The 13,073-nt window shown below is 40.6% G+C and overlaps 1 protein-coding gene across 1 annotated transcript in view; it reads left to right on the forward strand.

Moving 5' to 3' along the window:
* The window catches only part of iqgap2 (IQ motif containing GTPase activating protein 2), a 360,882-nt gene that overhangs the window by 306,533 nt on the left and 41,276 nt on the right, over positions 1–13,073 (forward strand). Inside the window, exon 32 of the mRNA XM_088000344.1 lies at positions 2,062–2,203. Within this exon, the coding sequence (XP_087856470.1) occupies positions 2,062–2,203 (142 nt within the window). The remainder of the gene's footprint in view (positions 1–2,061; positions 2,204–13,073) is intronic.

The following is a 13,073-nucleotide window of genomic DNA, read 5'->3' on the forward strand; positions in this document are numbered from 1 at the left end:
AAGGATTCCTGGAGGATTATGACCAGGTGATCATCCACTATTCTCTAGTCCCTTCCTTGAATATCCTAGAATGCACCCCACCTGTTGCAGGGGACCTGTTGGTCTTTCATTTCCCTGTTACCTTTTCTCTGGTGATTACTACTGTATTTTTGTCCTCTGTTCCTTTTGCTCTTCTAAAAGCATTAAATGCTTTTAGTGTCCTCTACTTTGAAGAATTTGATGCAAAGTGAGGTTGTTGACTTCCCTGCTGAAATGGTAAGTTTGTTGGCAGATCTTTTGTCACCATGCTAGGTGACATCATCAGTGCACCTCCGGTGAAGTGTTGGTATTCTGTCCCACTTGCTGTGTGTCCCAGTTTGCTGAGGTGGGTGACATCATTTCTGATTTTGTTTCTTAGTGGTTGGTATTTGGGGCCTAATTCTACATGTTTATTAATGGAGTCCTGGGTTGAGTGCCAGTTGAGTGCTCACTCAACCTGGACTCCATAAACAGACATTTAGAGGTAGACCCCATATTCCAATCACTAAAATCTACCCTTCCCTTACACACGTTTTAATTTCAAAGGAGAAAGTAAAATTTTAAATGTTTTCATACTTAAAATCCAGGTGCTTAGTTTAAACTCCCAGCACCTGAAAACAGCCTTCTCCTTGGATCTGCTATCAATCTCTGGCTTTGAATAAAGGAATAGTGGTCCTTTTGACACCCAGATTCAGCCTTATAAAAGTAACGGAACCAGGAACCTGCTTCCCATCATCATTTAAACCACTAATAATGAACCCTCGACAACCAAGTTGAGAAGATGAGTCTTCTGAGTTCCGTGCGCGCGCACACAGTTTCTCCCTTTGGAGCCATCGACACTTTGACAAACATGTAGACCGGCGTCTCCCAAGCCCCTTAACAATCCAATCTCTCCTTCCTCGTGTACCTTTTTTGCACTATAGCAGTTTCAAAAATAATTTTAAATGATTTTCATAGATTTTGCTGGATTTTAAGAATTAAAGTATTTAAATTTTTTTCTTCTCTTTTGCATGCTTAAAATTAAAATCTCTGTAAGGGAAGGTTAGATTTTTTTAAAAAAAACAAGGTTTAATTCAGAACCTCTTCTTTTAGGCATTATTTCACAGAATATTGGCTTCATGTTCTCCCAGCATAGTGTGTCAGCAGCAATCAGACTAAAAACACTGAATTTTATTTTTGCTTCTGCTCTCGAAAAGCAGAGAGAAATCACAAGGAAAGCTTCCAGATGCAAAATGCACACTGCTCTCCTTCCACCTTTTTTTTTAACTTGATATTCCCTACTGTTTACACTTTAATGTTTTTATAAATGAAACATCGTCCATGTCGACCTAATACTTAAGCAGTTGGTTTCTTAAGAAAAGAGAGCAGAAAACACAGTAGTTATAAACACAAACTGTGAAGGCCTTACTTTTATTTTAAAGACTATATGCATTCACCAATGATTTTTCCCTGCACTCTCACCTGGCTGTGGTTTCTGACATCGCTCCATCGCTGGTCTCACTGTAAGTCAGCCTCTTGATCCACACCTTTTGTCCTCTCCCACTCCCCTCCCCCTTTCACTCCTTTTCAGGACTTTTTTGGAAATGTGATATTCTCATCATAACGTGTTTTCCAGCATTACAATATCATTAAATTAGTGTACAAAGTTAAAAATCACACAACATCGGGTTATAGTCCAACAGGTTTATTTGGAAGCAAGGTTCTTGCCTGATGAAGGAGCCACATTCTGAAAGCTAGTGCTTCCAAATAAACCTGTTGGACTATAACCTGGTGTTGTGTGATTTTTAACTTTGTACACCCCAGTCCAACACCAGCATCTCCAAATCATTAAATTAGTGAATATAGTAATGAAGTCTACCAAAAAGGATAGCATTTTAGGAAATGCTGTCATGAAAAGTGTGTACATGCTTTATGTCTTGATAGCTGCTAGACGTTTGCCCAGATATTACATATCATCAGGAATGGTTTAAGCATAAAAGGTTGCGTGATACTGAAAGTACCAGTTGCTATCGGTAAAACCTACTTCAATTTCTTTCTTCACAGGGGAGGGGGCGGTTGACCCAAATGACCCCAACAAAGCGAATATACTTTCCCAGCTTGCAAAGACAGGAGTCTCACTCACGCTGACCAGCAAGATTGAGTTGCGAGAGGGGGATGACAGAGACATGAAGATTTTGATGATAAAGTAAGCTTTCTCAAATAATGTCTGACAATCTGGTTTTGTAGATTAACTTTTTCCTTCTTTCATAAAGTAGATATGGCCAGTTGATGCTGCAAAATGCTAAGAGTATTCTGCAACACTCGACAGTTTTGATATGGAAGTCTCCATACATCTCAACTCTCTCACTTTTAATTGTGACGCCCTAACAATATAAGACACTCAATCTAATCAAATAGTTTTTGTAGAACATCAAAGCAACTATGTTCCAGCCCAAGCATGAGTTTATTGAATCTTCTCAAACCAGTTCATGTCCTCAATTAATACCTTGTTAATTGAGGAAATAAAATGGTTTCATAATCTTTCTAACTTCTCCATCCTCACTAAAAAAAATTAATTCTTCACCTTTGCTTGGCAGTTCTATATAGTTCAGTAAAAGGTGTAGTTTACTTCAATTGATTGCATTGTTTTTCCATTATGGTCCCTAGTTGAGCAACATTATGTAATATCATTAGAGTATTTATGATTTGCAATGTTGAATATTTAAACAAGTTCTTTTTCAAATTCAGTTATATTTGATTGATATTATAAATATTTAATGTCAATGCTTAACAAATTATACAGTTCTTGATCTCTATGTATTAATAAGACCCTGATGATCTTGATGATGAATGGTTTCAGTGAATGTAATTGGAATTATTCTGAAAAGTATAAGCAGAGCAATTGTTTATCAATCATCTGTCTGGAATAGAAAACAAGCTAGGTGATAGAATGGTAAAGTATTGCTGTCATGTGCTTAGGTCTGTGGTGTAAAGTGGACTGTTTGGGTACATGCTAAGTGTTGCAAGTATTGATTCAGCAGTGTTTCCTTGGTTTTCGCAACAAATTCAAGGGGTCCGTTTGTAAAGTTTCATATGGGGTCACTGCATTTTCAAGTGGGACTCCATGGTGACTGAGTCAGACTGAGCGATCTTCATGAGATGATTATTGATCATTGGTTTTAGATGATACTTTAGGGTGCGTAGTCTTAAAATAAGGGGGAGCAGATTTAGGACTAAGTTGAGGAGGAATTTCTTCACCCAGAGGATTGCGAATCTGGAAAATTCCCTGCCCAGTGAAGTAGTTGAGGTACCTTTGTTGAATGTTTTTAAGGCAAAGGTAGATTTTTGAACAGTAAAGGAATTAAGGGTTATGGTGAGAGGGCAGTAAGTGGAGCTGAGTCCACAAAAAGATCATCATGACCTTATTGAATAGCAGAGCAGGCTCAAAGGACCAGATGGCATACTCCTGTTCCTAGTTCATTATTTTCTTACGTTCAGTCAGATTTTCGATTGCAATTTTGTCTTGAGAGTAAGGGAAAGCCTTATGGTTAGTCTAGAGAGTTCTTGTTTCATTAAGATGGCATCCTGCGCAATTTGGGAAATTAGATCCAAAATTGGCAGAGGATGTTGGTCAAAAGTGGTTGTTGTGACTGGCAGCCTCCGTTCAGTGTCGCTGGGGTTTGGCGCTGTGCTCCTTGCTACTTGCTTTAGAAACAATGGAAAGCTTTAGACTGTAGGATGGTAAAAGATTGTCTGGTCAGAATGGCAAATGGAACTTAATCCTGAAATTTGGGAGGTAATATATTTTGGAAGAACCAACAGGGCAAGGGAATGCATGATGTTTGGCAGGAGCCTAGGGAATAGAGGATCAGAGGGATTTGTATGAGCATGTCCATAGATGCTTGAAGGCAACAGGACGGATAGATAAAGTGGTTAAGAAGGCGTATGGGATACTAGCCTAGATTTATTTCTCGGTCAAGACATTGAATACAAGATGGAGATTATGATGGAGCTGGATATAAAGATAATTAGGCCATGACTGGAATACAGTGAGCAGTTCTGTCGCCACACTATAGGAAGCATGTGATTACACTAGAGAAGGTGGAAAAGAGGCGGAAGTGGGTACTGCAGATGCTGAAGATTAGAGTCCGTATTAGAGTGGTGCTGGAAAAGCAAAGCAGATCAGGCAGCAATTGAGGAGCAGGAAAATCGACGTTTCGTGCAAGGGGATTCACCAGGGCGCTGCCTGGGGTAGAGCCTTCAAGCTCTGAAGAGAGACTAAATAGGCTGGAGTTGTCTTCCTTAGAATAGAGAAGACACAGGATAGATAAGACATTTTTTGCCATGGTAGAGGGATCAGAAGTAAAGTGGACTTGATGGGCCAAATGGCCTCTTTTGCACTGTAGGGATTCCGTAATTCTGTCGCATAGACATGATGGGTAGAAGGGCCCCTTTCAGTGCTGTGAAACTGTGACATTTGAATCACCAGTTTATGTGGTACGTTGTGCTGTTGTGAATTTTCTCTTTCTAGAAGCTGACTGAAATGCACTCCGAGACAAGTCACAATTCATAACCAAAACCAATCATTGACTTACCTTCTACAGAACTCGTGAATGTACGACTTGCAATTAAAATAATCAAATTCCTATGTTTCGCACTGTCAAAATATTGACTAGGTTTATCGTGCTATTAAAATCTAAGTTGAGACTCAAATTCAGATTGCCTGCTTTGTAGAAAATGTTGAATTTAACATGGGAGAAATTCTCATTCGAATATTCACATTACAAATTCCTGCAATCCCCAGTAATTGTGGTTGTTACCAAGGTTTTAGCTCAGTTGGCTCAATGGTGGGGAAACCAAAAAAATGTCATCTGGGAATAAATGTTAACACTGTTTCCTTAGTCATTTGCTTATAGATTTAGGACATGTATACACTTGACTAACAGTTTGGTGCAGGATTGCAGGGCTACAGCATTGCCAGAAGTACAGCAAAACGTTAAACTAATGCCCTCTGTCTCTCCCTATGGTGCAGGTAGATGGAAGAGTGACTCTAAACAATGAAAAACATTTGTTTTTCCAGCATCTTAGCCATCATTTCCTCTGTAATCAATATTGGCAAAATCAGATTTGTTGTTTCCATTTGGTGAAATGTTACTTTGCATAAATTGTGTTGCGATTGCTGACTGGTCATTCCATTGCAAATTGACGGTACTTAAATGCAGCAGGACATTTGAAAGAACTAATATGTTTTCTACAAATGCAAATCTTTAAAGGAAAGTTATCATTTTAGACACTGTAATGTGCTATGGTGGTTGAGACTTTTTATTATTGCTCTTTTTTCCTAAGGAAAGGCAATAAAATTATTATCGTCTTTAACTTTGTTGTCACCACACCACCACCTCACCATGTTGTTTGTTACTCAAATAGTAACCCAAAGACCCAGGTTCCTATTGTTGGAGACATGGGTGTAAAATCCATTATTTCAGACAGTGAAATTTGATGATTAGCTGTCTAATGGCATGCAAACACTGTTAATTCTCGTCAAAACTAGTCTGGTTCACTCCATCCATTATGGAAGAAAATTTGCCCTGGTCTGCTCTACATGTGACTCCAGGCTCTCAGCGGTGTGTTGGACTCTTACCTAGCCTCTGGGCAATCAAGGATGGGCACTAAATGCTGGACTAGCCAGCAATACTGACATCCCATAAATATTTTTTTTTTAAACTCAAAGGGTGCTGACATTAACTTCTCAACCTTGACAGAAATTAGAGGCCTGAGGCACAGAGGGAAAGGATAATCTCCCCACCACGTAGAGCCTACTGAAACCAAGATCCAGGCCTAAAAGATTAACAGTTTTCCTTCAGTCCTCCTCTGAGCCTCAGAAGGAGACTGTGGTCCTTCGCTCTGGACTCAGAGTGCTGGGGGTCAGCAGCTGGAGACTAAACTCAGACAGCAGGAGGAACAAAGAACCAGACTTTGGCCACTTCTTGCTGACCTGGCTGTGGTCAGAAAATCAACAAGTGATGCCTTATTGGAATCTGATGTTTAAACCGAGTGTGTTTCCCTGTTACCTCCCCAGAATGGCCACGACAGCTCAATTTACGACATTTCCACTTGGAAATGAAAGTTGATCCCCTGACGCTTATTAAAGTTAAATGTCAACTATAGATTATCCTTGGGTTTAGAAATTTCCACTGGCTCCAGTTTAGGTTATTTGCCTACCTCTGTATCAGTCACTCTAAACACATGGTGAGCTGCCTTTTTCATTGGAGATCATTTGTTTTTCAAGAAATGCAACAATTTGCGCTTTTTACTTTATCAAAACCTATTCTAAGACTTGACCTTGAAATATTCTTTGAACGTGGGACAATGAATATTTTATTTTCATACTTCAAGGTTAAGTTTGATTTGCTCCTTAAGAGGACAACCTGTTGTCTTGCCAATTCATTTAAAATTGGTATTGAAAGACAGGGAGTATTTAATTTGGTTGGGCCATATTGACTTTGTCACAGATTGAAATTCCTTTCCAACTGCAGTTTCCAAAAGCTGCATAGACCATTCTAAAAGTCTAGTCTAACCACATTCTTTTAACCACAGTGCATGACTCACACATCCTGGATCTTTATTCTTGGTCTTCATCCATACAACAAAACCAGTCTCTGTCTGTTCCGGATTTTTGCTCCTTGTGCTTCTCATTTTCTCTCAGTCTGTCTCCTATAATTTTACACAGTTCAATCTGTTGTATTAGTGCTGACTGTTCAAATCCTGTCCAATACCTCAGTTTTCCCCCAGACCCTTCAAATTTCTCATCTTCAAGTACATATCCAATTGTCTTCTACAAACGAATTCCTTTCTTCCCAGCATTGCATTCTGAACCTTGATGATCCTTTATAGAGAAAGTTCTCCTTGCTACCCCTCTAATTATTTTGTCATTTATTTTAAATTTGAGGTCCCATTACTTAACCACGTGCCATAGAATATAGTTTATCTACATTTGCTGTATTAAATTTTCACTCTTGACCAACTTTTAGGTTTTCTCTTCAGCTGCTCTGCTCTAAGAAGAACAATTAACTTTGTAATCTTTCAACACTGGGGAGGCGATAGCCTAGTGGTGGTATCGCTGGGCTGTTAATCCAGAGGCCCAGGTCATGTTCCTGGAACCCCCTTTCCAATCCCGCCACGGCAGATGGTGGAATTTGAACTAAGGGTCTAATGATGACCACGAATCCATTGTTGATTTTTGAAATAACCCCATCTGATTCACTATTATCCTTCAGAGAAGGAAACTGCCTTCCTTACCTGGTCTGGCCTAAAATTGACTCCAGACCCACACCAATGTGGTTGACATTTAACTGCCCTCTGGGCAATTAGGGATGGGTAATAAATGCTGGCCTTGCCAGCAACACCTTCATCCCATGAATGAATTTTAAAAAACAGCTTAGCCAGTCTGCTGCTTATCCCTGAGCAGATTAGTTCTTACGTCGTAGCTGTCCCTTTAATACCATGGACTTCTATCTTAAGAATAACTCTGTTCTGATATCCCACTTTCTCATTTCCCCTCTCTCACTCCACCCAAATGAAGCTTCAAACTTTTGTTCGCTGGTCAGCCTGCCGATACTAGCTGATACATTCAGTGGTCAAAATTTAAAACTGGGTATTAGCTGTGTCAGAAAGAAGGCTGGAAAAATCCTCTAAAGTTAAATTGGTAACTTTTTGTGTAATCTATCTTGGCAATAAGGCTTCTGAGTTGATCAGTATATTTTGGACCAATAATGTCTGGATTTCTTCCAAGGTGGACAACCACTCTCTGTGATAAAAAATAGTGAATGAGCTGAAAAATGAGAACATGATTGCAAGGGTTCAGGCCTGGCAGTTAAACATCCAAGGACTTACAACGTATTGAAAAGACAGGGAGGTGGACAGAGGGGACGGGGTTGCCTTGTTAGTTAAGAATGAAATTAAATCTATGGCACTGAAAGACAAAGGGTCAGATGATGTGGAGTCTGTGTGTGTGGTGTTGAGGAACCACAGAGGCAAAAAAACCATAATGGGAGTTACGTACAGATCTCCCAGCAGTGGTCAGGACCAGGGGCGCAAGATGTACCAAGAAATAGATAAGGCATGTCAGAAAGGCAAGATCACAGTGATCATGGGGGACTTCAATATGCAAATGGACGAGGTGAATAATGTTGCTGGTGGATCCAAAGAAAGGGAATTCATGGAATTCTTCCAGGATGGCTCTTTGGAATAGCTTGTGATGGAGCTCACAAGAGAGCAGGCTATTCTGAACTTAGTGCTATGTAACGAGCCAGACTTTATAAAAGATCTTAAAGTCAGAGAACGCTTAGGAGGCAGCGATCATGATATAGTGGAGTTCAGTCTGCAGTTTAAAAGAGAGAAGGCAAAACCAGATGTAATGGTGTTACAGTTAAATAAAAGTATTTTCAGCGGCATGAGAGGAATTGATGGGAATTAACTGGAAGCAGAGCCTAGTGGGGAAGACAGTAGAGCAACAATGGCAGGGGATTCTGGGTGTAATTGAGGAAACAGTACAGTGGTTCATCCCAAAGAAAAGAAAGATTACCCAGGGGAGGATTAGAGAGCCATGGCTGACAAAGGAAGTCAGGAAAAAGAGAGAACCTATGAAGTGGCCAAGAGCACAGGGAAGTCTGAGAGTTGGGAAGACTCGAAAACAAATAGAGGATAACAAAGCGAGAAATAAGAAAGGAGAGGATCAAATACGAAGATAAGCTAGCCCAATGGGCTACATCCTAGAGCTCCGAGGGAGGTGGGTGAAGAAATAGCAGAGGCTTTGATCTTTCAAAAATTACTGGAGTCGGGGAAAGTCCCAAATGATTGGAAAATCGCTGTTGTAACTTGTCCACTCTCGCTCATCAGTAAGTGATGGTCGGATCTGCTCAGCAATGTCCTGCTCGCTGACATCCAGTTTGGGTTCTGCCAAAGCTACTCAGCTCCTGAACTTGTTACAGCCTTGGTTCAAACATGAACAAAAGAGCTGAATTCCAGAGGTGAGGCGAAAGTGACTGCCCTTGATGTCAAGGCCACGTTTGGAAACTATTGTTGTTCTTCATTGTTTTGGGCTCAAAGTGTTTGAGCTTGTTCCCCGACCTTACCATGGGTAGATGTCCCTACACCACAAAGTCCTGCACAGTTCAAGAAGGCAGCTCAGCACCTCCTCTTAACACCATCTTCATTAGGGGTGGACAATAAATGCTGGTCCAGCCAGTGACACCTCCACCCCATGAATATATAAAATGTTCCATCCATATCAGTATAGCACTAGTTTCAGCCATTAAGATGGAAATTGCAGATATTTTAGAAATTTTAAGTTCTAACATGCAGAACAATGATTCAGTGAATCCATTCTCTCCCAAGGGATTAATCTTAACTGAGGATTCTCTGTCTGATTCATATAGTATTAATGTTGCTCTTGTATCAGCAATCATCAAAGCTTTCTTTCAGAAATAATTTAATCTTCTCAACAACATTGCCACTTTTCCTTGGTAACTGGTCTGCCTCTATCACCCATCCTTAACAGCCCTTGCGAAGGCGGTGGTGAGCTGCCTTCTAGAACCACTGCCGTCAATGTGTGCTGTAGGTAGACCCACAATGTCATTAGGGAAAGAATTCTAGGATTTTGTCCCAATATCCTGAATGTTTCTCTGGAATTAGAACTTGGAATATCCTCCAAGAAGGAGAGTGTTCCTTTCGAGTCGGGCAAATGAACATTTTTGAATGCCAGGTGTCAACAGCTGGTATCAAGCATTAGTTTGTCATGACGTTTTGCTCCAACCAAACTCAACAGGAAAGGACATTTCAAAATGGCTGTATTCCACGATGGCCTCAAGTTGTTAATCATCAAAATTAGTTATTGCGGACAAAAGTTAGAAAATGATGATAACCTTTATATTGTATGTAATCCCCTTCATAGTTGCTGTATTTAAACTAAAATGATGGGGTTGATTTAAGGAGTTAATTTGTTACTTCACGCTTCAAGGAACTGAGGAGCTCTTGAGCAAGGTTATGTGACGTACATGTAAATGTGAACCATATCATTAACCCACCTTATAATCTCAAACTGGTTACAGTTCAATTCTTAGTGCAATTGAAATTAGGTAATATGTGATGACAATTGCAGATTCACACCTAACATTTGGCACACCTTCTGTGTTATAGAGTTATACAGCACAGAAACAGACCCTTCGGTCCAACTCATCCATGCTAACTAGATATCCTAAATAAATCTACTCCCATTTGCTAGCATTTGGCCCACATCCCTCTGAACCCTTCTTGTTTATGTAATCATCCAAATGTATTTTAAATTATGTAATTATACCAGCCTCCTCCACTTCCTTTGACAGCTCATTCCATACATGCACCACCCTCTGTGTGAAGAAGTTACCACTTGGGTCCTTTTTAAATCTTTCCCCTCTATATCTTGGGGAAAAAGACCTTGGCTAATCCATGCCCCTGATGATTTTATAAATCTCTAGAAGGTCACCGACGTTCCAGGGGAAAATAGCCCCAGTCTATTCAGTCTCTCCCTAATGTCCAAACCCTCCATCCTCAGCAATATCCTTGTAAATATTTTCTGAACCCTTTCAAATTTAACAATGTCTTTCCTATAGCAAGGAGACTTAAGTGAATATAGTATTCTGAAAGTGGCCTCACCAATATCTTGTACAGACGCATCATGACATCCCAACTCCTTTCTGGATCAGTGGTGCTGGAAGAGCACAGCAATTCAGGCAGCATCCGACGAGCAGCAAAATCGATGTTTCGGGCAAAAGCCCTTACCTCGTTGATTTTATCCCAACTCCTTTACTAAGTGCACTGACCAATGAAGACAAGTGTGCCAAATGTTGCCTTCGCCACCTGTGAATCCACTTTCAAGGAATTATGCAGCTGCACCCCTCGGCCTCTTTGTTTGGCAACACTCCCCAGGACCCTATCATTAACTGTACATGTGCTGCCCTGGTTGCCTTACCAATATGCAACAGCTCACTGATCAAGGTCCATCGTATTCTGAGTTAAAAATCCCACAACACTAGGGTATAGTCCAGCAGGCTTATTTGAAGCACTAGCTCTTGCAGCGCCACTCCAGGGGAAAACAACCTAAGTCTATTCAGCGTCTCCCTGTAATTCGAACTCTACAACCCTGGCAACATCTTTGTAAATCTTTTCTGAACTTTCACAACATCCTTCCTATAGAAGAGAGACCAGAATTGCATACACTATTCTAATAGTGGCCTAATCAATGTCCTATACAGCTGCAACATGATCTCCCAAGTCCCATACTCGATGCAATGGCCAATAAAGGCAAGCATACCAAACGCTGCCTTCAATATCCTTTCTACCTGTGACTCTACTTTTAAGCAACTGTGAACCTGCACTACAGGGTCTCTTTGTTCAGCAACGCCCTCCAAGACCTTACCATTACATATATAAGTCCTGCTCTGATTTGCCTTTCCAAAATGCAGAACCTCTCATATATCTAAATTAAACTCCATCTGCCACTCCACTGCCCATTGGCCCATCTGATCATGGTCCCATTATACTCTGAGGTAACCTTCTTCGCTGTCCACTACAACTTCAATTTCGGTGTCATCTGCAAACTTACTTACCGTACCTCCTATGTTCTCAAAAATCACTGATTTGGATGTGAAGATTTGTAGCTCGGGTTGATGAGAAGTATATAAGTTTACTCACTGAGCTTGAAGGTTTGTTTTCAGACATTTCATCACCATACTAGGTAACATCAGTGAGTCTCCGGTGAAGCGCTGGTGGTATATCCCACCTCTCTATTTGGAGATTGGTTTCTTAAGGTGGGTAATGTCATTTCCAGTTGTTTATTTTCAAGGGGAGGTAGTTAGAGTCAAAATGATGTGTTAATTGATGGAGTTCTGGTTAGAATGCCATGCCTGTAAATGTCCTCTTACATGTCTTTGTTTCGCCTGTCCTAGGATGTGTGTGTTGTCCCAGTCAAAGTGGTGTACTACTTTTGTCTGTATGTATAGAAATAGTGATAGTGGGTCATGTCTTTAGGTGGCCAGTTGGTGTTTATGTATCCTGGTGGCAAGCTTCCTGCTGGTTTGTCTGATGTAGTGTTTTTCTTTTTACAGTTCTTGCATGGTATGTTGTAAATTACGTTAGTTTTGCTGGTAGTATCGAATGGATTCTTTAGGATCATTAGCCGCTGTTTAAGTGTGTTGGTAGGCATGTGGGCTACCATGACTCCAAGGGGTCCGAGTAGTCTGGAACTCATTTCTGATATGCCTTTGATGTAAGGTAATGTGGCTATGGCTTTTGATTGCATTGTGTCTGCTTGTTTGGGTTTGTTTCTGAGGAATCGGCGGATTGTGTTTATTGGATACCTGTATTTCTTGAAAGCTTTGTATAGATATTTTTCTTCTGCTGTTTGCAGTTCTTGGGTGCTGCAGTGTGATGTAGCTCATTGAAATAATGTCTTGATGCAGCTCTGTTTGTGGGTGTTGGGTGATTGCTTTTAAAGTTAAGTATTTGGTCCGTGTGTGTTTGCTTTTCTGTCGACGCTGGTTTGAACTCCTCCATTAACTGTCCGTTCAACTGTCGCATCTAGGAATGGGAGTCTGTTGTCGTTCTCCTCCTCTTTTGTGAATTTTATGCCTGTTGATGGTGTTGTAGGTTTCCTCTAGTTTGTTCTGTTTTGTGATGACAAAGGTGTCATCCATGTAGCGGACCCAAAGTTTGGGTTGGTTAGATGTGAGGGCAGCTTGTTCAAGTCTCTGCATTACTGCTTCCACTATGAGCCCTGATATTGGTGATCCCATAGGTGTTCCGTTGACTTGTTTGTAGGTTTTGTTATTGAATGTGAAGTGAATGGTGAGGCACAGGTCCACTATTTTGAGGATGTTGTCTTTGCTAAAGAAGTTGATGGTGTCTGGTGTATATGGTCCTGGTTTTCCTAGTAGTGATGCCAGTGTTTCTTTGGCCAAGTCGATGTTAGTTGATGTGAAATGGACAGTAACATCAAAGGAGACCATTATTTCATCCTCCTCTATCTTGGTATCTTTGGT

Source organism: Chiloscyllium plagiosum, unplaced genomic scaffold (genome assembly GCF_037043375.1).
Source record: "Chiloscyllium plagiosum isolate Xiang-an unplaced genomic scaffold, Cpla_swu_hap1 HiC_scaffold_2, whole genome shotgun sequence".
NCBI classification, from domain to species: domain Eukaryota; kingdom Metazoa; phylum Chordata; class Chondrichthyes; order Orectolobiformes; family Hemiscylliidae; genus Chiloscyllium; species Chiloscyllium plagiosum.